Source organism: Microtus pennsylvanicus, chromosome 1 (genome assembly GCF_037038515.1).
Source record: "Microtus pennsylvanicus isolate mMicPen1 chromosome 1, mMicPen1.hap1, whole genome shotgun sequence".
NCBI classification, from domain to species: Eukaryota; Metazoa; Chordata; class Mammalia; order Rodentia; family Cricetidae; genus Microtus; species Microtus pennsylvanicus.
Window position 1 is genome coordinate 163894098 of NC_134579.1, and position 25977 is coordinate 163920074.

The 25977-nt window shown below is 44.4% G+C and overlaps 1 protein-coding gene across 3 annotated transcripts in view; it reads right to left on the reverse strand.

Annotated features, from left to right (window-relative positions):
• Nucleotides 1-25977, reverse strand: part of Rtn4ip1 (reticulon 4 interacting protein 1) — a 42514-nt gene that overhangs the window by 12794 nt on the left and 3743 nt on the right. For all 3 annotated transcript variants that reach the window (XM_075944468.1, XM_075944458.1, XM_075944478.1), the window contains exons 2-7: nt 23714-23865; nt 21424-21492; nt 20372-20496; nt 11155-11203; nt 6757-6893; nt 1387-1570 (exon numbers count right to left, since the gene is read on the reverse strand). In XM_075944468.1, coding sequence (XP_075800583.1) covers nt 1387-1570; nt 6757-6893; nt 11155-11203; nt 20372-20496; nt 21424-21492; nt 23714-23839 — 690 coding nt within the window. In that variant the 5' untranslated portion in view covers nt 23840-23865. The remainder of the gene's footprint in view (nt 1-1386; nt 1571-6756; nt 6894-11154; nt 11204-20371; nt 20497-21423; nt 21493-23713; nt 23866-25977) is intronic.

Here is a 25977-nt window from a genome sequence, read left to right on the forward strand (position 1 = left end):
CGCAGTGCACTTCCACAGATGCAACCAATACATGCATACACATAAGTTAAAAATAATAAATTTTCTTTAAAAAGCAGATAAAGGCTGAACACAGCGACACACACCTATAATCCAAGCACTTGGGAGGTAGAGGCAGGAGGAACACAAGTTTCAGGTAAACCTGACCTACATAATGAAACCCCATCTAAAAAGAAAACAAAAAACCTCTCAAGAGCCAGGGTGTGACTCAGCGGCACTTCTTGCTCCATGTGTGTGAGGCCAAGCTCAATCCCTAGTTCCTCACTAAAAATCACGCATAAAAAAGAAGAGAAATTGATGGAAGGAAGGAAGAGGGAATGGAAAAGAAAGCTAAAGATAGTTAGCACACTGAACATGGTGATAGCTGCCTAGGTCCACCTAGGTGGACCTTGAGGACCTGTCTACTTCCTTTTCCTTAAAAATGAAGTCGTTTAAAAAACAACATTTATCTTTATTTTCTTCTATCATGTATACCATTTCACTCCAATTCAATACTCTAGAACTGCCCCAATTTATAACCTGAAATTACTACATCAGCCTCTGTCCCCACTGTGGTGACAAGAGGTGATGGCATTAAGTAGAGGGCAGACACTTTAAGCCCTTCCTCAGTCCTATAACTGAGGCTATAAGCACTAATTCCCAAGGCCCACCAGTTTCCGGGGGCATTCAGCTTGGGCACTGGAGCACTGTACAGTCCCAGAAGCCGTGGCCTATCAACACAGTCAACCTGACTAATCTGAAGTCCCCAAATCTCCCATCATGTCACCAATCTTTACAGTTCAGTGGGGGTGTGAAATGACGGGACAGCAAAGGCATGACTGTTCCATCAGTATCCATAGCCTCTAGGTAAAAGTACAATTTCCTTAAGGTTTCTGAACCCCACAGACCTCTAGAGGTGCGAATATCTACTGTTACATGACTGCAGCAACAGGAAACTGCCCTAGTCAAGTCTCTACCTTACGTACAAGGGACTGTGTTTTAAGACTGGTGAGAAAGAAAACCATCAGGTAGAGGTAGGAAGGAAGCGGGAAGGTGTATCAGATGAATCCAGAGAAGCAGTAACAGCTCATCACAAGGAGTTAACGAGAGTCTTGATGCCCTAGGCCATGTGCCACACTCTTCATGTGGATTATCTTAGTTAATCCTTACAACAGTGCAGTAAATACAGATTAGCAGCCTTACCTTATGGGCAAAACAGTAAGGAACGTGCACAGGGTCACACAGCTACTAGACAGAATTTGAACCCTGCTGTGTGAATCTAGAGACCATGCAGGCAGCCGCTGTGGTAAGAGGGGGAGGTGGCCAGGTGGCAAACCCAGTGGTACAAGGCACTTGCTCACTCGCACCAGCCAAGGTTTGCCTTCCTACCTTCAAGGTCTTGGTACCCATGGTGACTCCTGTCTGCAACATGCCATCAGCAATGCCCAGTTGGTCCATGTTCAGGAGAAAAGGAGTCACCAGCGTCACATAGGTGGCTCCTGACCACTTCTTGAGAAAATTTAGAGCCCATGTTTCAGTAGATCCACCAACATTATCAAGGATAAAGTCAAACCTGGAGGGGAAGAATCAAATAAAAACAGTCTGCCAGTCTCTACCTGGACACAGATCTTTCACTTGGTTGTCAAGGTGTATTCAATGACAGCGCACACACCATGTGGCACTGTGTCATCCCAAGGGGTGGCTGAGATGGGAGAAGGCACAGCCACTCACTTCCACTAATACCTTTTTCCCCCAAAGCTAAAACGCAACTAATTTCTTATTACTAGTTTTCTTATATCTTATACCTTAAGAAAGATGTAAGCAAGTGGTTCTGAATTGGGGTGATTTGAGTTAAAATGAAGAGAACAGATTCTCACACCAAAAAAGTATACAGCTAAATCTATAAGTCACTGGTAGACTTCAGGCTGTCCAGGTCGAGGAACCAGACATCAACCCTGAAGACGACTACAGATCTGTCCTTTCAGTAGCATCGATGGCTTCTCAGTACCCATGACTACTCAAGAGGAAGATATACAGAGTGCCTGTAAGGCTGACTTGCCTTTATCCCCTCTACAATCAGAAATGCATCCTCTTTACCTTCCGGAATTTCTTTTTGTGTGTTTTATGTATAACATCAGGATAATGCGTGAAAAAAAACCAACACCCCCCTCTTAGCCTCCACTGCTACTCTGACCTGCCCCTGCCCCCAAACTGTCTAACAGAATCCACAGAACTGACAGATATTCAGATCTCTAAGCTAACATAATAATGCTATAATCACTATACTGCACCCAAAGGGATAAAAACCCACAAAAGCTTTTCATTACTTTTAAAAACAATATTCTTTTAGAAAATGCATGTGTATAAATTAAGTAAATCAACTGGTAAATTCCTCCTGGGTTAAGTTTCCCTCTTCCAAATTCATCTGGAGGAAGTCAAAACATCAAAGCTTTTAAGATAGTTTTGGCCAGCTTCAAAGATACAGAGTCTTTTATGGGATTAAGCTAAAGAGAGAAAAAAGTAAAAGCTACAAAAGGCAGGAGAGTGACCTAAAGGATCACACTTCTCATTAACAAAGTTTCTACTGTATTCTTAATGCATTAGTAACAAATATGAGACTATTTAATTTGTGGAAAACTTAAAACTGCTATTACTTACTGGGCACCATGTGAGAAAAATCTGGGACAACCTGTAGGCTGAATTATCCCAGGAACGATTAGTGACCTTGAGCTAACACCCAAAAGCCCCTGCCTCTGCCTTCTCAACCATGATGTGATAGCACTAAAAAGAATTTAACTCTCTCGTACAGAAATCTCTATAACATCAAGAAAACTGCAACTTGGAAGAAGTCACAAATTTTCTATAGGCAGAGTTCAACCTTTGGGCAGAGGTTATAATTACAATGATCAACTTCAACTAAACTGTTGTGGTTTGAATGAGAATGGCCCCCAAATACTTGTATATTTGAATGACTGGTTCGTAGTTGGTGGAACTTGTTTGGGGTGTGGCCTTGTTAGAGGACATGTATCACTGGGATCAGCTTTGAGGTTTAAAAAGCCCATGTCATTCTCAGTTAGTGGACACAATCTCTCTCTCCTCTCTCTCTCTCTCTCTCTCTCTCTCTCTCTCTCTCTCTCTCTCTCTCTCTCTCTCTCTCTGTGTGTGTGTGTGTGTGTGTGTGTGTGTGTGTGCTGTCGTTGTGTTGTCTCAACATGCAAGCCCTCAGCTACTGCTCCAGTGCCATACCTACCTGCCTGCTGCCATGTTTCCCACCATGATGGTTAGGAGCTCACCCTGTGAAACTGTAAGCAAGCCCTCAGTGAAATGCTTTCTTTTAAAAGTTGCCTTGGTCATGGTGTCTCTTTACAGCAATAGAAAAGCAAGACACTGTTGAAGGAAGAGGAAGAGAGGAGAAAGGGAGGGAGGGAAAGAAGGAAAGCCCCCTACTGGAAGAGTACAATCAAGAAGGCAAGAGCACTTGTCAAAGAAGCTGAGGAGACTGTCACATTGCTATGAGAGGACAGACTAAATGTCTTTCAGTCTTCTAGCCGTCAGGTTCTCCTTTGTAAACAACTTACAAACATGTATACTACTAAAGGGTCAATAGAGGAGAATGGGTTGGCAATGACCTTTGTGTAAGCCCAGCAAGTGGCCAGGTCCTGCCCCCAAGGACCTCCAACCACCAGGCTTTGCCCACAGAACACTACCAGCTATAATGGCCAGACCCAGCCCCTCCAGATGCAGGTGGCTAAGCTCCACCATACAAAGTAAAAAGCCCAACCTTAGAACTTGAAATCCCACCAATCCCCGCTCTGGAAAGCTCCACAACTACCCCAAGAAACCCTACATAAAGCCTATCTTCTTTTCTCTGCTTCTGTTCCCTATAAATCTCTTATGTGCAGTTTGCTGTGTGGTGTATTTGTGGTACTCCTTGGCTCTTGACTGCCAGGGTAACTTTCCCCTCAGAGCTGTAACACTTCAGGGAGGAGGGAGCCTCAGTTGAGAAAATGCCTCCATAAGATCCAACTGTAAGGCATTTTCTTAATTAGTGATTGATGTGGAGGCCCACTGTTGGTTGGGGTCACCCCTGGACTGGTGGTCCTGGGTTCTATTAAAAAAAAAAAAAGGCCAAGCAGGCCATGAAGAAAGCAAGCCAGCAGCAGCAGCCCTCCATGGCCTCTGCATCAGCTCCTGCCTCCAGGCTCGGGCCGTTTGAGTTCTTGTCCAGACTTAATTCCATGATGAACAGTGATGCGGAAGTAGAAGCCAAATAAACCCTTTCCTCCCCAAGTTGCTTTTGATCATGGTGTGTCATCACAATAAGTTACCCCAACTAAGACAGAGATTAGCACCAGGGGTGTTGCTGCGACAGACCTGACCATGCTGTTCTGGAGAGGGTTTTGGAAGGACTTTGGACTTTGGGTGAGAAAAGCCATTGAGCGTTGAGAGCCTGGTAAGCTGTTCTGTGCCAGCTTGGAAGAAAATAATTTTGAGAGCAGTGCAGACCATGGGGCCTGGCTTCTGGAGTTCTAGAGGGAAGTTTGAGAGTCCCTTAAAGACTCTCTATCAAATCCATTTGTTTTAAATTGAGAACCCATAGTTTTGGTTAGCTGAAGAATGAGTTGTGATTAACAAGAGACCAAAAACACTAAAGTAAAACCTTTCTATTACTGGGACAATGGATGCTTGTCAGCTGGAGCTAGGAAGTTAGCAGTGATTAAGAAGAGACCAGCGTCACTGAGATGAGTTCTTCTGGGAAGTGTTTCCTGAGAGTCATTGCACAGAAGCTGTGTTCCAGGTGGCCAAGCTTGTATCTCACATTGACAGCTGAACTTGGGAATGTGTAAGAGTCACCCGGGTGGTACCGGTTTGGAAAGTATGACGGGGTCATGGAGAGTAGCTGATGCTTAGCACATTGAGAGGCCAGGAGAGACCACTGGTGAAGATGCAGCCTCGGGGACAGCTGAAGGCCCCGGACTGAAGGCATCATGCAGAGAAGCTGAGGCTTGGCACCATGAAGAGAGCTCAGGAGAAGCTAATGGAGACCCCAGCATTTTAGAGATGCCAGCACTATGTGAGGACCACCGAGAATAGCAGCAGTGGGGAGTGGAGCCTGCCCCAGCTAGAAGACAAGGGCGTGTGCTGCAGAGGGTGAAGCCAGGGAAGTGACCTCAGCCCCTTGAAGGAGTCCAGAAGACTGTGAGTGAACTCCAGATATCGGACATTGAGTTATTTATACTGTTGGAGTTTGGTTTTGCTTTGTTTAGATTGTTAATGTGCCATGATTCTTCCCTCTTGAAGTAAGAAAGTATACTTTGTTTATTTTTGATTTGAGATTTTTAAACTTGAGAGATTTTGGACTTTTAACAGATTTTAGATTTTAAAAAGATTAAATGTTTTTAAAGAGACAACTTTTGAAGTATTTGAATTTGTAAGGCTCTGGGGCTTTTTAACAAAGTTTGTAAACACGTTTTATAATACCTTTATTAACATGTGATCTTCAGTACAAATAAAAAAGGAAAGGTTGTGTATTAACAGTACTGTGTTTGTCAAGCTGACAAGGGGTCAGCTGTGCTGGCTAGTTTTATGTTAACTTGACACAAGTTAGAGTAATCGGAGAGCAGAAAGGCATAGCTGAGGAAATGCCTCCACAGATCTGACTGCAGGCAAACCAGTAGGCACTTTCTTAAGAGATGACTGATGGGGGAGGGCAGCTCACTGTGACTGGTGCCACCCCTGGGCTGGTGGTTCTGGCTTTTCTAAGAAAGCAGGCTGAGCAAGCCATGAGGATTAAGCCAGTAAACAGCACCCCTTCATGGCCTCTGTGTCTCCAGTTCCTGCCCTGTTTGAGATCCTGTTCTGACTTCCTCTGATGAAGAACAGTGACACGGTAGCTTAAGCCAAATACATCCTTTGCTCCCCAAGTGGCTTCAGACAAGGAGTTTCATCACAGCATAGAGTCCTGACTGGACAAGCACTAGGCACTAATCCATAAGTGGAACGTAGGCTCTGTAAAGGAGGGATGTGTCTGGTTCACCAGCATCTGGGGTCTACAAAAGCCCTGATGAGAGCTGAAGCGCCCTGAAGGGCAGAATACACAGGCTCTGGCTGGCTGCTCCAGAGCACTGCAGAGAAGAGGACCTTGTGTTTTCATCCTTCAATAGTACACATCTAGTCAGTGTGGCCAAGAAAAACTGGCTTCTGAAGATGGATTTTAAAAAAGAAAGAAAAACCTTTGAAATTGTGGGCAAATACTTGTGAGCTGCACTTTCAGCTTCAGTTCTGCCTTAGCTAATGGAGATCAAATTAACAGGCCACAGGCAAGAGCAACAGGGCCTGAGAGAAATCCCAGTCAGTCCTATCTGGTATCTTAGGCCAAACCACAGGCTGGCTTTCAGGCATTCTACATACCCTGGTCCCTGCCAGCAGTGTTTTCTTATGCCCTAAATGGAGCCAAAACATTGACATGTGTTTAGGAGTAATCATGTGGTTTTGTGCCCTCCTCTCTATTCTTCCTGGGATGATGCCACAGAAGGAATCACATCCCAATCTTGTAGCCTTAAAATCATCAGACCATGTATAAAAATAACTTCCAAAGTACATACCATGTGGAAATGGATCCAAATGACAAGGAATGCTTTTAGAGTCTTTCAGAAGATTCCAGCCTGACTGCGAAGCCACCACACCGGTGGCCTCAGACCTGCACACTCAACTGTACCTGTGCCGTCCTCCCAACAGCAGCTTTGCTCTACTACTTACAGTTTTAAAGATTTCAACTGCTCTTCCACACTTCCCAGTGTGTAATCAACGACCTCGTCTGCTCCGAGCCTCCTTACAAGTTCACTGGCATCTTGAGAACAAACTGCTGTCACATGAGCACCCCATGCTTTCATTATCTGCCACGGGAGGGAGGTACGAGGGGAAAGTAAAAAAAAAAAAAAAAAGTGCATTTTTTTTTAATAGAAAACGTTGGCACCAGGTGTACACATATCATAGTAATCTCTAGAACTTCTACATCCTCGGTCAGCAAGAACTGCAAAAGGCCACCTATCAGACCCGGTTACAACGGTCAGGAAAATCCCACCAGCTCTCATCTTCTGTAGGCAAAGCCACATTTCTGTCTTGAGTGTATGCAGTGCCCCACCAGGATCAGAAAAACCAGGAGAGCCACAGCCTCAAGTGTAGCAGCTTCAATGACAGAGGGCAAATAGCAGAGAAAACAGAAACAAATATCACACATCCTCAGGACAGGAACATAGGACAAAGCACCCAGAACAAAACAATGCAGCATTTCCTCATTTGCATCTCCAGAATGTCTTCAATCAGTGCTTCAGAGTTACTTAGACCATGGGCAGATCGGCAAAGTGCCTGCTGGGTAAGCACTAGGACCTAGGTTCAGATCCCAGCAGTGTGTAAAGGTCAGGCATGGCAGTACATGCCTACAGTCCCAGCACCAGGGAGGCAGAGACAGCAGGGTCCCTGGAGCCAAATCACACAAAGCACAGCTTCAAGTGATGGAGAGAATAGAGCAAGCAGTGTCACTCTCTGGGCTCCACATGCACACACACAAAAGCACATCTAGAAACATGTATAGTGATCAGCTATCAGATGAAAGGTGACTAGGAAAATCTGAACATTTTAGTTTTAGAACATGAATTGGTTCCTCTCCTTTGGAGTACGCAGTCCCAGATAAATGGTCTCTTGTCTTTAAAACCCAAGTACAGACATAATTCTAATGTCACTCACGTTTATGTATCTGAAATCACCCTCCAGATCCGATATACTTTTCTATACTGTCAATTTCATAAAGTTAACAGGGACTATTGCCAGTCTAGCATCAGGCAAGACACTTCAGATTTATCAGAAATTTGGTATGGATATCAATATACAATCCTAGCCCTTTGGGATACAGAGCCAAGGATCAGAAACTCAAGGTCATTCTCAACCATATAGAGTGTTTAAGGTCAGCCTATGATGTACCGGACTCTATCTCAAAACAAAAACATAAGTATTTCCCAAGGATTCATATAACCTGAAAATCTGAGAAAATTGAACCACTGAGAAAGGGTAACATATATAGTTTATTATGTTTGTAGGCCATAGACAAGGACTCTGGAGTAAAGGAATATATTGCTTTCAACAGCAAGTCCTGAGTTAAAGTCCCAGGGTGAAGTCTAAGATGACCATCTTGTCCCCAAAATATATGCACAGCATTGTGGAGGAAAGGAAATAACATGCTAAAGACCTGCATCTATTACATGCTTTTCTTTAAAGATTTATATTTATTTTATGCATATTGAACCCCAAAGCTAGAGTGACAGACAGTTGTGAGCTGCCATAAGGGTGCAAGGAACCAAACCCCAGTCTCTGAAGAGAAACCAGTGCTCGTCACTGAGCCAGCTCTCCTGCTGCTGACCACTGAGCCACTCCTCCAGCTCCTGACCACTGAGCCAGCCCTCCAGCTCTTGACCACTGAGCCAGCCCTCCAGCTTCTGACCACTGAGCCAGCCCTCCAGCTCCTGACCACTGAGCCAGCCCTCCAGCTCCTGACCACTGAGCCAGCCCTCCAGCTCCTGACCACTGAGCCAGCCCTCCAGCTCCTGACCACTGAGCCAGCCCTCCAGCTCCTGACCACTGAGCCAGCCCTCCAGCTTCTGACCACTGAGCCAGCCCTCCAGCTCCTGACCACTGAGCCAGCCCCTCCCGCTGCTGACCACTGAGCCATCCCTCCAGCTGCTGACCACTGAGCCAGCCCTCCAGCTCCTGACCACTGAGCCAGCCCTCCAGCTCCTGACCACTGAGCCAGCCCCTCCCGCTGCTGACCACTGAGCCAGCCCTCCAGCTCCTGACCACTGAGCCAGCCCTCCAGCTCCTGACCACTGAGCCAGCCCTCCAGCTCCTGACCACTGAGCCAGCCCTCCAGCTGCTGACCACTGAGCCAGCCCTCCAGCTCCTGACCACTGAGCCAGCCCTCCAGCTCCTGACCACTGAGCCAGCCCTCCAGCTCCTGACCACTGAGCCAGCCCTCCAGCTCCTGACCACTGAGCCAGCCCTCCAGCTCCTGACCACTGAGCCAGCCCTCCAGCTTCTGACCACTGAGCCAGCCCTCCAGCTCCTGACCACTGAGCCAGCCCCTCCCGCTGCTGACCACTGAGCCATCCCTCCAGCTGCTGACCACTGAGCCAGCCCTCCAGCTCCTGACCACTGAGCCAGCCCTCCAGCTCCTGACCACTGAGCCAGCCCCTCCCGCTGCTGACCACTGAGCCAGCCCTCCAGCTGCTGACCACTGAGCCATCCCTCCAGCTCCTGACCACTGAGCTAGCCCTCCAGCTGCTGACCACTGAGCTAGCCCTCCAGCTGCTGACCACTGAGCCATCCCTCCAGCTGCTGACCACTGAGCTAGCCCTCCAGCTCCTGACCACTGAGCCATCCCTCCAGCTGCTGACCACTGAGCTAGCCCTCCAGCTCCTGACCACTGAGCCATCCCTCCAGCTGCTGACCACTGAGCCATCCCTCCAGCTCCTGATCACTGAGCCGTTCCTCCAGCTCCTGGCCACTGAGCCATCCCTCCAGCTGCTGACCACTGAGCTAGCCCTCCAGCTCCTGATCACTGAGCCGTTCCTCCAGCTCCTGACCACTGAGCCATCCCTCCAGCTGCTGACCACTGAGCTAGCCCTCCAGCTCCTGATCACTGAGCCGTTCCTCCAGCTCCTGGCCACTGAGCCAGCCCTCCAGCCCTATGTTTTATTTAAACAGCATTAAGTCCTCAGCACTTCCCCGCTGTGATGAACTGTGAACCAAAACACTTCCTGTCCTCTCAAAGTATTCTTTTCACATATTTTGCCAAAGCTACAAGAAAAGTAACCAAGACACATGGGTTGCTTTTTTTTAATCTCCTTGATGGTGCTCTTTGATGTATCAAGATCTTTTAACTTGATAAAGCTCAACTTACTTGCTTTGCTTATGCTTTTAGTGTCACATCTAAGGATCTGCTGCCAAATCTCAGGAGATGAATATTTATAGCTGGTCTCTTCTAAGAGTTTTATGGTTGGTGCTCTTACATTGAACTCTCTGATCCACCTTGAATTATTTTTGTGTATCATGTAAGGTAAAGATCCAGTTCCCTTCTTTTTAGGTGAGCATCCAGTTGTCTCATCGTCTGTTGAAAGGACATTTTCCCCTCACTTAACCATCCTGCCATCCTTGTTAAAAATGAAATGATGGGGCCGGAGCAATGGTTCAGCTAAGAGCACTGGCTGCTCTCCCACAGGACCCTACATCAGTTACCAGTTCATAACGCCTATAACTCTAACTTCAGGAGATCCGACACCCTCTTCTGACCTCTCTGGGTATCTGCACACACGTGGCATATACCTGCACAAATACTCACAGACGTATAAAAAACAAAACTGACCACGCATGGATAGGTTTCTCTCTGGATAGTTAATTTTTTCCATTGTAGTCTTGTGCTTTCTCCCTCCCTCCCTCCTTCTTTTGGTAATGCTGTTTACTGCTAAACCGCAAACTTTTATCTACATCCACCAACATGGTCTTCCTCCCAAAGGGTTTGGCTCCACAAACTCAACTTTTCCATGCTAAACAAATAGAAAGGTTAATGTTTCCTTTTTATATTAGAACATGTTCATTTGGGTCACTGAAATTAAAAGGTATTTATTAGATGCCCTACTTTTCTGTTACTTTGTTAAAACACTGACCAAAACCAATTTGGGGATTAAAGTATTTCAGCTTACAGACTATGTCCAAGGAAGTCAGGGCAGGAACTCAAGGCAGGAGCTGATGCAGAGGCCATGGAGGGGAGCTGCTCACTGGCTTGTTCTCCGTGGCTTGCTCAGCCTTCTTTCCTATACAACCCAGGACCACCTTCCCAGGGATGGCATTGCCACAGTGGGATGGGCCCTCCCACATCAAACATTGATCAAGAAGATGCCCCACAGACATGCTTACAAGCAAGGCAATTTGATGGAGGCGATTCCTTAATCGAAGCTTTTTTTCTCAGGTAACTATAGCTGGTTTCAAGCTGACAAAATTAACCATACACTGGACCCAATTTTGAATGAAAACTAATTTATAATATACAAATTATAAATTCATAGAAACTAAAATCTTCCTAGTCAAAAGATTAAAAAAGTCTTTTACCTGTATCGCAAAAGTACCAACTCCACCTGATGCACCCAAGATTAAAGCGCTGCAATAGAAAAGGAAAGAGAACCTGTGAGAATCTTGGGCAGACATACCTGATGAGAACTTTTACAGAGGAACTGCCCAGTGACAAACAATCCCCAAAGCAAATAGTTATTCACCATCCCAAGACTGAATCACACAGATTTCAGCAAGAAGCTGCAAATACTTAAAATGAGACATTTTACGAACCGTTCACTGAAAACACAAAGCATTAGCATCCTAACAGTTCATCTAGCTGGTAGTCTGGGTGGTGCTTTCTAACTCTGCTTTGTTTCTCCTGCTAAAGTCACTACCCTTCCCCTGGAAGGAGGGAACTTGAGGTGTTCGGTAATGCAGCTGGCAGAAAGTCGCATTCCTGACCACATTCCCGCTAAGGTGTAAGAAGCAATTGTGTTCAGGCATGTCCTGCTAAACTGTCACAGAAGGGACTCGCATCCGCAGTGTGACTTCCTGTGGAAGCGGACACCTGTGTCCTGCCAGCACAAGCACCCAAACCCGGGCTCTTACCACACCTACTCAGGGTCCTCCTGCCACTTGGGACAGGGACCAGGCCTAGAGAGTGGAGTAGAGGGAAGAAAAAAGGGTGCAGGAGAGCCTGAGCCTCTAAACACAATGCAAGGCCAAGTGTGCACAGGAACAGACCGACCATCCATTCCCTAAGAAGTCTGTGATCTGAAAGAGAATCAGTGGTCAAAACACATCAGGCAGGCAAGGCGTGTCAGTGAGTAAAGCTGCTTGGTGGGAAAACCTGACCACCGGAGTTCAATCAACTGGCACCCACAGGGGAAGGGAAGAACAGATTCAAGTAGTCCTCTGACTCCATACATGTGCTATGGTGCATGTATGAACACACAGAGATACACACACAAACACACACAGAATTTTAAAAATTTTTGAAAGAATCACCGCTTTGCATACTTTTACATACTTTTATTCTGGAATTAATTGCCTTCCTGGACTGCACGGTTTCACATACCTAGAAAAGTGTACTGAACGGCAGTTTGGTGCTCTGTTACCAACAGAGGTGGAGGGGCATTGCACGTTTGTCTGCTCTCTGGTGCTATGTTAACTACTATGGGAGACTGTTCCATGAAAATGTTCTGAGTGCACACAGAGAAACAGCCTTCTGAGACTAAGTGCTGGGAGTGCCGGCTGCTTGTCTGCCACTCTCATTATGGAGCTGCTACTTATGGCCCTTGTCTTCACTACCAGACAGTATAGAATTTCACCACCTACTGCTAACTGGTGCACTGAACCTCAGAGCACACACTGTCTATAATCTTAACCCTGGTTTCATTTTTCCTGTCCCTTACTCAAATCACAGAGGCTGATTATTATCCTCTGTTAAATGTTAAAAGTTATTACTATAATTTCCAAGCCAGCTGCTCCTTTTGAAATACCATTAAATATAATTAAAAGAAGTCTCCTTGCAAACATGCTCCTCTAGAGGAGTTTTCATTTCACCACACTATCGATAGTGAAGAAAAGAAGAAACTCTGGAGCTTCTCACGCCTCCAGACTTCAATCTCACGATTCAACGCCTTAGGAGCTCCTAAGTGGGAGAGGGTGGCACACCTAGAACCCAGCACTCCGAGAGGCTGAGGCAGGTAAACCACCAGCCCAAGGCCAGCCTGGGCAGCCCAGAGAGACCCTGTCTCAAACCAAACTATGTAAACAAAGCAAACCTTCACACAGATCATCTACCAATTCATTCACTCACAAAATAGTCACCCTGACTTTATGCTCATTATCTAAATTAGTGAAATTCTCCTTCAAGAAACTTCAAGTTTCTCTTTTAATCTATATTAAGACAGAGAAAAGAACAGGTCTGAGGCCTGGTAGTTTTTGAGTCAGGCGGCTATTTGTCTAAGAAAATGCCTTTCTGGTCGCCTAAGGATACCTTCCTAGGGAAGCTGCAGGCCAGCGGTCATTATTCTTAGGACACCGTGGCGTTACCCTGTGCCTGGTGGCTTGTCTGCCTTTAGTTTTGTTTCTCTCGAATAAGGGGATGGGGACAAAGAGAGTTCGTACATGGGGATAGAGACACTCTGGGCACATCATAGGCTTACAGCCTCTTGTCTTTGTTCAGTGCGGCACCTACTTCTGCTCTGCAGGCACTGAGGGACAGACCTCTTATCACACCCCGCGCTGGCCTGGTCGGGGTTGACTCCAGCTCACCCCACCACTGTATCTTAAGCACTGCAGTAGCTGCTGCCACCGGAAGACAGGGCTTCATTTCTAGGGGGCTGGAGACATGGCTGCTCTTCCAGAGGACTGGGGTTCAAATTCTAGCATCTACATGGCAGTTCACAACCGTCTGCAACTCCAGTTCCAGAGGGTCTGACACCTTCACACAGACATACACCTTCACACAGACATACATGTAGGCAAAATTCCAATGCATGTAAAAGAAAAATAATCATTAAAAAAAATTTAAAGACTTCTAGTTTCTACCTGAGAAGATTAAAAGGATACCAAATATAATGGCTGCCTGAGGACTCAACTGTCAGACAATCTCTGATTCCTTCCTGTCATCTTGTCTCTTCCCCATAACCCTTAGTCCAAAGCAGCTTCACTTCCTCAATAAGAGCAAAATTGTCTCACAAAAGTAGGGCTTGAGAACCAAGTTAATCAACTAGTGTCAGTTCCCAATGCTGCCACCTGAGGGCGCCCTCAAAGAGCAAAAGGCCAAGGAACAGGCTCAAGAAGTGCTGGAGACAGTTGGGACACACAATTTTATAGCTGTGCAAACTTTAGTTTTGCGTAGGGTCAAGCAGGGTCTATCCTTTTTCAAATAAAGTAAATATACCAAAAGCACAGCAGGAAAAATGAATTCTAAAGCCAGCAATAAGATGAGTGTTCCTGTGGCTAACCAACCTCTGTAGTCTGTAAAGTATCTCTGAGCCTAGGGCAGTGTGGCAGCCGCCTCCCTCACAACAGCACCCAGGTGGTGTTCCCGGAGCATTTCCTGACCTTGTTTGCTGTGATGGTCACACTACACATCAAATCCAACCAAAGCTGAAACCTGCTGTTTGTTGGTTTATGTCAGTGCTTCTCAACCCTCCTAACGCTGCAACCTCTAACACAGTTGATGTTGTGGGGACCCCCAAATATAAAATTATTTTCATTGCTATTTCATAACTAATTTTGCTACTGTAATGGCATGTGATGTAAGTATTTTTGGAGATAGAGGTTTCTCAAAGGAGTAGCGTGACCCGTAGGTTGAGAACCACTGGTTTATGTAGAAATAGCCCATGAAATATTACACTTGCAAGAGCACTTTAATTCAAAATTGTCCAGGCTTTTAGTACAAGCCACTCACTTCCTAGTCCACACAGCTTACTCTGAAGATTCTGAGGACTGCACTAGTCACAGATCTAGAAAACATGGGAAAGTCGGAATAATTATTAGAATGCTATGCATTCTTCTTTGTTGTTGAGACAGGGTACTAGGTAGCCCAGGTTGGCCTCAAACTGGCTGAGCAGCTGAGGGTGGCCTTGAACTCCAGATCCTCCTATCTCATCCTCCAGAGTGTTGGGATTACAGGCATGTGCCACCATACTTGCTTTCTTAATCTCTAACCTCTAACTTGCTGTCATTTCTGCCTAAGGTCTAAAGTCTCTCTAAGCAAGCATGAAGACACTAATGTCATGGTGCTTTCTCTGGAGACATGACTCAGCTGTTAATACTCGCTGCTCTTCCAGAGGACCTGAGTTCAGTTCCCAGCACCCATGCCAGTTGGCTTTCAACCACTCAGCTCCAGGGGTTCAGACTTCTGGACTCCACAGGTACCCTCACTCATGTGGTACACCCTCACACAGACACAGACACACACAACCAAATCCAAACCATAGGGGAAGCAGACGGAGGGACCAACCCTCAAGTTTCAGTTCTGTCTTGGCCTACAGAAAGCTGGGCTGCAAATGCACAGATGTAAGCTCTGCCTCATTTTATTCTCAAAAAGAAACACGAAGGTTCAGATTCATGATGCAAAGGGGTGAACAGAGGTGTAGTCTGGGATAGTGAAAATAACTGGTAATTCCAATGCAATTTCATCTTTTGCTTCTTCCTTTCCAACCCATATGTAACCGGCTTCTCTGACTCCCCATAAGATTAAGGACCCTCTATTAGATCCTAATGGCTAAGAAACAAAGTGTTGGAGGAGGTTGCTTGTTTGTCCTGGCCGCCCAGAACCAAAATAATCACACAGAAACTGTATTAATTAAATCACTGCTTGGCCCATTAGCTCTAGCTTCTTATTGGCTAACTCTTACATCTTAATTTAACCCATCTCCATTAATCTGTATATGGCCACGTGGCTGTGGCTTACTGGCTAAAGTTCTGGCGTCTGTCTCCAGTGGGGGCTACATGGCTTCTCTCTAACTCTGCCTTTATTTCTTCCAGCACTCAATTTAGTTTTCCCCACCTACCTCTACTCCACCTTATCAGGCCAAGCCAGTTTTTATTGACCAATCTTATTCACCGCATACAGAGGGGAATCCCACATACAAAGATGATATTAAATCTGACTACATTTTCTACAGGTAAAAACAACGACCTTTAAGAAATAGGGATGGTGCTGATGATGAACCACACTTCGGTTTCACGGGGTACATTTAAATGTGGGAGTGGGGAGACAGGTGAATTACCCTAGCACAATGCACTGCCTACTTAATATTCTCAGTCTCCCTGCTAGAGTAAATGAGAAACTTTGAGTGAGAGATACTACAGTTATAAAACAAACTAAGCAAATGTGACCAACACAGCCTGGATTTGTTTTCTTCTCTTCTATGTCTCTGTAGTTCAAACTGACATTTCCTAGTTTACAGGACAGTTCATGTTGAATTAGACATTTGAAATGTAAATATATTTTCCCATGAAAACAAAGCTATTTGTATACATTGTGGAAATGTCTGCGGTAACTGTTTCTAACCCATAACGAATGAAAAACTTCAGACACAGGCTAACAATACTTCTATTGCCTATGATTACTTAGAATTTTGCCTAAACCTTGGATGGATCTTTTAAGTGGACAGGCCCTGGGCACAGGCTTGAATCACTAGCTCCTTGAGTCATACACAGAAACAGACTGAAGGAAGGGAAGCTGACGGACACGACGATGAGGAGTGTGTTCAAAGTGGGCTGCCACAGTCGAAGCCCCAGCCCTTTACTCACACAGGAGCCTGGCAGCAGAACTGCACAGGCATGCAGCTTTTGTACAATGCAATAAAACTAACACATGCCAATCCCAATCAGTTAGGATGGAGATCTCTTCCCACCACCACTCCACTTCCTCCTTCGTGATCACCATTCCCGCCACCCCCACCTGAATACCAGATTCCAGTGGGAAGCGGACTTGGACCCAGAGCTCTCCCCCATCACGGTTTCACATCTGAGGTCCTAGTTACCCTCCCAACTGTGGCCCCAAAGTAGAAAATTCAAAATTATAGAAATAAGTAATTCCCAAAGTTTTAAATAACTTTTACTAGAGCATACTGATAGACTTGTTCTATTTTAATCTGTGGATTCAGAATCCATTGGGGAATTTATGTCTTCATGGATAAGAGGAACTGTTATACATTTGCTTTGGATTTAATGGAAAACACTGTATGTGGTTCCTAGTCATTTCTGCATAGAAGTAAGTTCTTGCTAGCTGCTCTGGTTTAATAACGCCTTCCAAGCCAGGAATAATAGGCAATAGGCCTGCAAACCCAATGCACATGAAAAGCCCTAGTGTCAATTACTGAGGCTCTTCAATGCATTTCATTCTAGCTAGTTCTCAGAGGGCTACATCAATTAACAAATCCAATCTAATATCACATTTAATGGCTTGGGGATAGCGAGATGGATCACTGGGTTAAGGCACTTGCCACTGAGTTTGTTACCCAGAACCCATGGGGTAGAGAAAACTAATTTCCACCTCCATATACATGTGGTATGCATATACTCTTGCACAAAAAGTAAATTAAATAAATGTAATTTAAATTCTGCTTAAATTTTAAAAATATATAATGACCTTAAATTTATTCATCTCACTTCTCAAAGTTCTTCTCACAACTTGGGATCTTACATTCAGACATTCAGAGGGAACAGTAAAGAGACTACAAATAACATGTGGCCACTTGGTGGGCAACAGCAGAGAGTAGAACCCAGGGCTCCAATTCCCCAGTACCAGGTTTTTTCAGGCAGTAACAGTGAACCCTGTAGTTACCCATAAGTCAACAGCACACTGGGCATTCACGGTGATCAATCTAAGGAAACACAGTTCAAGTTCTGTACTCACATTGTTTTTACAGTACATGAAAACATACTCAGGGAGACCCAGACCTGAAAGAACAAGGTCTGTAGCCATATCATGCACCAGCCACATAGGCACAGTGAACCCAGGGTTTTTAAGGGACCAAAACAATAAAGCCTCCAATAAGGGTATAAAAATCTGGATGATCTCTGCAGGTTATTAAGGAAGGAAGTCTGTGGTCAAATCTATTCAACTTAAACTATGTTTGACCAAAATGGCAACTTCAATAAAGATAACACATGAAAGCTTAAAAAGCAAGGTTGGCCTTTAGAATAAATATTTGCCTTTAATTCTGAGATAAATGGCAGTACTCCATCAGACAAACAGTTTTGAAATGCTTTCAGAAACAAAGCCTAAACCTCTACAAATTCAATTCTCTATTACCCACACATTAAGTTTAAAATGTAATATTTTATAATGGGAAAGCAGAATGACATGGACTTTATTTGTAATAAGAAATAAAAGAACCGTGGGGCTGGTAAGATGGGTACTGGATAAAGTCACCTACCACCAAGACTGACGGCCTGAGCTCCATTCCTGGGCCCACATGATAGAAGGAGGGAACCAGCCTGCAGTACGTCCTCTGATAATGCATGCCATCTCCACCACATACACACAAACATAATCATTTTAAAAGAACTGTGCTATTTGATTCTGGTATCTGCTGAGGAATAATCCTGCACACTATGAAAATGTGTTGCTCTCATTGTTAATAAACTAATTGGCCAGTAGCCAGGCAGGAAGCATCGGCAGAACAACCACACTAAGGATGCTGGGATGAAGAAGGCTGAGTCAGAGGAGTCACCAGGTAGAAAGACAAGTAGTACACACAAAATGGAACAGAAGTAAAAGCCACGTGGCAGAATGTAGATTAATAGAAATGGGTTAATTTAAGTTGTAAGAGCTAGTTAATAATAAGCCTGAGCTATAGGTCGGGCATTTGTAATTAGTATCAAGCCTCTGTGTGGTTATTTTGGAGGTAGTGGTCAGGGCAGGAAAACTCCACCTACAGGTATCACCTGCAACTCTCCCTTTCAGTCGCCAACTAACTGGTTCAGAGCACCTACTTTTCTACCAAAAAAATAAAAATAAAATAAAGAATTTCACTGTCAATTTTCTTTGTAAAAGAATGTTTCTTACATTTATTTATTTCTTGAGGGAGGAAAGTGTTCGCCTTTTACCACATGAGCCCCAGGGGTGAACTCAGGTTGTCAGGCTCAAGGGCAAGCACCTTTATCCACTGAGCCTTCTTACCAGGCCCTATGTCAGCTTCCTAAACTACAAAGTACATTGTAATGTCCTTGTTAATAGCAGAAGCCACCATTTATTGAGTGCCACCAGTTTTACATGCTTTATCTCATTTACTCTTCAAAACAAAACTCGGAGAAATCAATTGAACAGGTCCCCAGCTATGGGTAGCAGAATCAGAACATGAAGGAAAAGATGGCAGCCCTCCCCCCCACAGTGTACTTCAGAGCCACTGTGGTTACCTGTACTACACACGCTTACAACACACATAACTATGATCAAGTTTATAATAAAGAATTTGTAATTTATAAACAACAATCTAACAATAAACTGTAACAGAAGTCACATGAATGTGAGGTTTCCCTTGTGCTTCTGATGGAGGAAGGTCATTGGTTAAATAAAAAGAAACTGCTTGGCTCTCATTGATTAGGAGATAGGTGGGAGGAGTAAACAGAACAAAACGCTGGGAGAAAGAAGTGAGGTCAGACTCGACAGCTCTCCTCTTGGGAGCACATGCCTCAGAGAGACGCCATGCCCCGCTCCCGGGCAGACACACGCAATGAAGCTCCGACCTAGAATCTTCCCGGTAAGACCGGTGCTCACAGATTATTAGAGATGGGTTGATTGGGATATCAAAATTAGCCAGTAAGGGCTAGAGCTAAGGGCCAAGCAGTGATTAAAAAAATACAGTGTCTGTGTAATTATTTCGGGGCATAAACTAGCCAGGCAGGCATCTGGGGTGTTGGGGACGCAGCCCAGTCGCTCTTATTACTACATGCTTCTAAATATCTACTCTCCTGAGCTCGTCCTCTCAGATCATGGGAAACTACAGAAGGTGAACACACAGATGATGAGGACAAATGAACTGAGACACTGCCACTGTACAGTGCTGACCTAAACAAGCATATATTCCAGTCACTGGAGCACCAGAACTGCCCTCCAAGATGCACATGCTGAGCCCAAGAGAACTCAAGAGTATTCAACAGCATTTGTAGCCCCATTAAAATACACAAACCAGTGAGCAAGTCCTGGTGGGGAGAAAGCACAGCTCTCAGCTTGGCACATCCCTTACAGAATGCAGGAGGTTCACACCCTTCCTAGAAGCCTCACAAAATCTGGCTCTTGTTAGAGGCTCACAGAAAAATTTATGCCCCAGGGCTCAAGAGATGGCTCAGCTGTTAAGATCGCTTTGTGCTCTTGCAGAGGACACAGAGTCCTTTTAGCGCACACACTTGGTGGCTCACAACCACCTGTAACTCCAGTACCAGATCTGATGCTTTCCTCTGGCCAAGGTACTGATGTGCATGTGGTGCACATAACCTCACATAGGCACCCAGGCATGCATACATACACACACACACACACACACACACACGCACATCCATGTACAGAAAAAAGTTTAAATGCCCTAATATAGGAGACTCAAACTCCTAGATAGCTCAACTATGTATCTTTTAAAATCCCCCATTTGATTCAGCTGACAATCCACAGACTGAGGCTTTAAAGTAAAATGTGACAAATGTTAGCATAACTGGTCACACAGCTAACGGTGATCTCAAGACTAACAGATCTGCTGTGAAGGACTAGAAGAAAGAAAAGGGAGCTTCAGCTGTCACCATCACTTACCGTTTTCCCATGCAATTCTTGGCATTCAGGCCACCAACCTTGTTTATGGCAGACCAGGCTGTGAGAGCCACATACGGCAAAGAGGCAGCCTGAGTATGAGTGAGCGATTTGGGCTTGTGCGAGACCTGCAGTGAAAGACAACGGTAAAACTAAGCAGGAACTCACACGCCTATGTACACAGCTAAGCACTCACCATCACAGGAAAACAGGAATTTTCACAGAGAAAAACGGTGAAAACTAAGCAGGAACTCACACACCTATATACACAGCTAAGCGCTTACCATCACAGGAAAATGGAAATTTTCACAGAGAAATTTACAAACTACTCCTGGGTTCAGTGTTTACTGCACATCCTACTCCAAAGCTTGCCTGAGAATAGTCTCCAAACAGCTCTTTTCCTGTATCAAGAGGCTCAGTGATGTTTTGCAGACTACATTATTAGATATACTACTTTACTACCTATTTTTAAAAAAAGACCATATATAATAATCCCAAGTATTAGACATACTACTTGACTGTTTATTTAAAAAGAGCATATATAATAATCGTGCTAGTCCTCAAACCCTGATAAACACATTTTAATTTGTTTTTGATACCAATTGCTTCCTTAATTCTGTTTTCTAAAATGTAATTTTTCTAGAATTTTTTCTATCCTAATAATTCCCAATGCCCAGTAACTCCTAATTCCTCCTCCAGGCTCCCTCTGTTAATCCTTTTCCTCTATTAACTGTTAGGTCCCCTGACTATATTTGATACCTCCATGCCTCTCCCTTGGGTATAACTGGTTCATACTGGGTAGAGCAAAGAACACTGTAGGTTCTAAACCTCAGCCCAAGTCTCTGCTCTTCGGATATAGACAACTGCTCAGCAGGCAACGCTAATAAATACACCGAATAGTTTTAACTCTTTCAAAGTCTCCTAGTCTTCATTTAAGCTCTTTCAACATTGCCTGTAAAACACGAAACTAATCTGAAAAGACATCACTAACTTTTGAGATGCCTACCAGTCTTCCTTACAGTTAAGCATTTCAGCAGAGGCGGCGTGTGAGTTACCTCATTCCCACTGACCACGACGAATTCTGACAAAGTGCCTTGTTTCCAAGGAGGAACTGCAGCCCAGACCTGAAATGCAGATGTGCAGCTTTATTAGAACAGCCATGTCTGACCACGCTAAGCATGAAGGTATCCCCTAAGACACGGCTACCCAGTGCAAAAAGCTAAGTTTCACACGACACCCATTCATTGCTGAGTATGATTCTGGATTTATCAACTCAAACCACATTGGACATACAAACTAATATGCCTGACGCATTCTGCTAGACTCTGCCGGAGAACTACGACTTACTAGCTGTGGCTTTTTTTATTTACTTATATGTATTTTTGAGACAGGATCTCATCAGATAGCACAGGATGACCTCAAACTTTTAATCTTCTCATCTCTGTTGTGTGATATTCACAGTGTTCTGACAAATAAAGCTTATTTGGAGTCAAAGTGGGGAGCCCGTCACTAGCTGACCATAGAGGTTTGGAGGACTGTAGAGAGAGGAGACAGGAAGTGATAAGGTGGGGCCGAGACAGGATCTGGGCCTTTTGGACAGATTTGAAAGCAAGAGATAGGAAGCAACTGGCAGCTGCTCCTGGCTCTCTGATCATTCAGGGTTTATCCAAATATTTGACTCTCAATTTTTTTTATTGATAAAGATTAATTAGAGTAACACTTCACATCTCAGACTCCTTAGTGCTGGGATTACAGGAAAACCACACTATTCCCAGTTGCCTGTGCGCCACTTTATAGCTGGGCTTCCTCAACTGCAAACTGGCTGGTTGTACTGACTAACAGGGATTATCTTCTCTGTGAAAAGAAACCAGAACATGCTATTATTATGAGTTCACTACTAACTCTTGGCATAAACATCCAAAGTGAAAAGTGACAGATTATATCAAACTTTAGCTATTTCAAAACCAGCTAACCAATAAGGGACAAACTGTCATTTAAAGACTCAAGCAAAATGAATCCTCCTAATCCTTTGATGTAGGATTCCCCTCTGTATGCTCTGAATATGTTTTATTACCATTAGTTAATAAAGAAGCTGCTTTGGCCTGTAGCAGGGCATAATATAGGCAGGCAGGAAAACTAAATTGAATGGAGGGAGAAGAAGGTGGAGTCAGGCAGATGCCATGCAGCTGAGGAAGGAGAAAGATGCCAGTACCTTAACGGTAAACCATGAGCCTCTTGTTAAAATATAAAATAATAGAAATGGGTCAATTTAAGATATAAAAGCTAGCTAGGAATACACCTGGGCCATTGGTCAAACAGTGTGGCAATTAATATGGTTTTTCTGTGTGATTATTTGGGTCTGGGTGGCCGGGAATGAGAGTGCAGACTCTTGTTTACAATCCTACGTGTTTTTAAAGTCTTACAATTCTTAAGAATTTAGAAATTTAGAAAATTCAAGTATAAGCTGAGCATGTGGCTCATGCCTGTAATGTTAACACTAAGGAGGCCAAAGTATTACAAGTTCAAGATAAGCCCGAGCTATATAGTGTGTTCCAAGCAGCAAGACCCTGTCTCACAAAAAAGAAAAAGAAAAACAACCAAACCAAGAAACAGGTGCCCTGCCCAAGGCACATATGGAAAAGACAAATGGTCTTGCAGTCTATTTCCAAAGAAAGGAAGTAGGAAAGCCTGGTTACACACACCTGCAATCCCAATTCTTGGGAGGTGGAGAAGGATTAGAAGCACAAAGTCATCCTCAGCTACAAACTAAATCCGAGACCCAGCTATACGCAATCTAAAATAATCTTGAAAGAATAACCAGTAAGAGAGCTGGGCAGGGTGGCATGTGCCAGTAAGCCTAGCATTTGGGAGGTCGACACAGCAGAATCACAGGTTCAAAAGCACCCTGTGGTGGTCTGAAGGAGAATGGTCCCCGCAGGCTCATATATTTGCATGCTTAGTCGCCAGTTGATGAACTGTTTGGGGAGGATTAGGAGGTGTGGCCTTGATGGAAAAGGTGTGTCACTGAGGATGGGCTTTAAGGGTTAAAATCCCATCTAGGCCCAGTGCCTCTTGGATCAGGATGTAAGCATGCCTACCTGTGTGCCACCACGATCCCACCGTGATGATAACAGACCAACCCTCTACAACTATAAGCCAGCCCCAATTCAATGCTTCCTTTTATCAGAGTTGCCTTGGTCATGGTGTCTCTTCACAGCAATAGAACAGTGACCAAGACACTTACAATGCATGTGTCTGAGTTACATGAAAACCAGATGAAAGCAGAAGGAGAGGGAGTGGGGAAGGAGAGGGAGGCGAGACAATGAGGAGGAAGGATTAACTCACCTCATCTCCAGGCTGGAAATACTTTACGTCAAGCCCACACTCCATCACCACGCCAGACACATCCCGACCCAGAGTCAGAGGAAACTCTTCTCCTGTGGTTCTTATATGCAAAGGATCACGCTTCATATTTAAGGCCGTCGCTCCATAACCACCTACGAAACACAATGGACCTGCTTCTTAAAGGAAAAGGTCAGAGTGACTTTAAAATACTATAGCACACAGTCAGATCAATGTCATATGCTCAAACGGAGACTCTAACACAACCACACAGTTTTGCCACCACACAGTAAAGTGTAAAAACAACGGGGTGTTGTTCCTTTCAAAGAAAGCTGCAATCGCTAAAACCACAATTGCTCAAAGTCCTTTCAAACTCAAGCTGCAAAACTGCCTTCTGGAGTTTTAGAATCCTCTTTTATATAATTGCTCTTTGAAGATGGTATCTCTATTAATTTACTCATTTGCAAACTTTTTAAGTATTTAGACAAGATTTGCTGTGTAGCCCGGGCTAGCCTTAAACTCCTAACCCCCCTCAGTCAAAATGCTGGGACTATAGAGATGTGTCCCCACACTTGAATGAATTTTTTATGAGCAAAGACATTTAGTACTATGTCTGGTAAAGAAGACAAACGTTCAGGCTGATAAAGAATTCATACATATTAAAGTGCCCGATACTAGCACTCAATTATGAGTTTAAGAGGTCTAGTCTCCATTTCTTAAAAATCTACCTAGAATAATGATTTTGAGTAAGTGCAAAGAATTTTAGTGGAAAAGAGCCACTGAGCTACATTTGATGTGTCTGATCAGGCCAACTGCATTATACCTGTGGGGTAGGGTGCACTGGTTTGGGGTTTTTTTTCTTTGTTTGTTTTTGAAACAGAGTCCCACTGTGTAGCCTTGGTTGACCTGGACCTGCTATGCAGACCAAGCTGGCCTCACAGAGATCCATTTGCTTCTGCCTCCCCAGTGACAGGACTAAAGAAAGATGTGTGGTACTACACAAGGCTCATACCATTTTCTTTTTAAGGATATTTACACAGAAAACAGGTAAGTAAAGTTGAAACCATTCTTTTAGTTCAAATAAATTAACTGCTCTATCTGCAATAATAATCCAAAGTAATAAATGGGCCTAGATACTTCAGAAGAGTTCTGAAAGTCAAGGTCTTTAAAAATATTTAATGCTAGCCGGGCGGTGGTGGCGCACGCCTTTAATCCCAGCACTCGGGAGGCAGAGGCAGGCGGATCTCTGTGAGTTCGAGACCAGCCTGGTCTACAAGAGCTAGTTCCAGGACAGGCTCCAAAACCACAGAGAAACCCTGTCTCGAAAAACCAAAAAAAAAAAATAATAAAAAAATAAAAATAAAAAATGAAAAATATTTAATGCTGTTTTCATATAAGATCAAAAGCAGATAAGAGACTCTAAATAAAACAGTGGCAGAAAAAGAAGTAATAATAATCACAAAGTTATATGCTGTGTGAATGATCCACTATAAAAGAAAAGAGAAATGCAGGAGAGGACAGATACCCCAGTTAAGTGAGGGAGGATATGATCAAGAAGACCAGCGGAAGGTTGGCCTTAGGTAGGCAGTGACAATCTAGCAGCAAAGTGAAGAGTAGATAAGCGGAGATGCAGAGTTGTTTTTCTAAAGAAAAAAAAATCAAGGCACTTGGGAGGAAACGAAAGTTGGGATAGTCCCAGAAAAATATAAGCTGGTGGTCCTTATACCAACATTCCACATTTGCCATCTGGCCAGCTAGAACTGCACTCCACAGGAAATGCCCACAGTGCACATAACACTCACCAAGGGCATTTTTCCTGTCTTATATTTATTCCCCCTCTGCTAAAACATAAGCAGTTTACTCACTGAAACCATTTGTGGCTTGAGAACATAAGTGTACATTTTGCCTTGGCATAATTTAGTTGTAAAGCTGCAAAACGGTTTCAGCCCTTTCTGAGGGCCCAAGCCAACAGTTCAGATTGTTTTCAACCATTTTCTTAATAACCCTAATATGTTAATATGCCTAACCCTAATATACCAAGAGTAGCCAGGTCCAGCTAACCTCGTCTTACCAGAATGCAGCCAGCTTGTAGTCAGAAATGGAAACCGTTTGGGGACAAAATGGGGTTTAAGCTTGTCATCCCAGCTGCAGGTGGTAGCACACACACCTGGATCTGGAACACAAGCAGGAGGGGCAGTAGTTCAAGCTCTTCCTCAGACACACAGCCTGCAGCCAGCCCAGTCCAGCCCACAAAAGTCTCTTAAGAA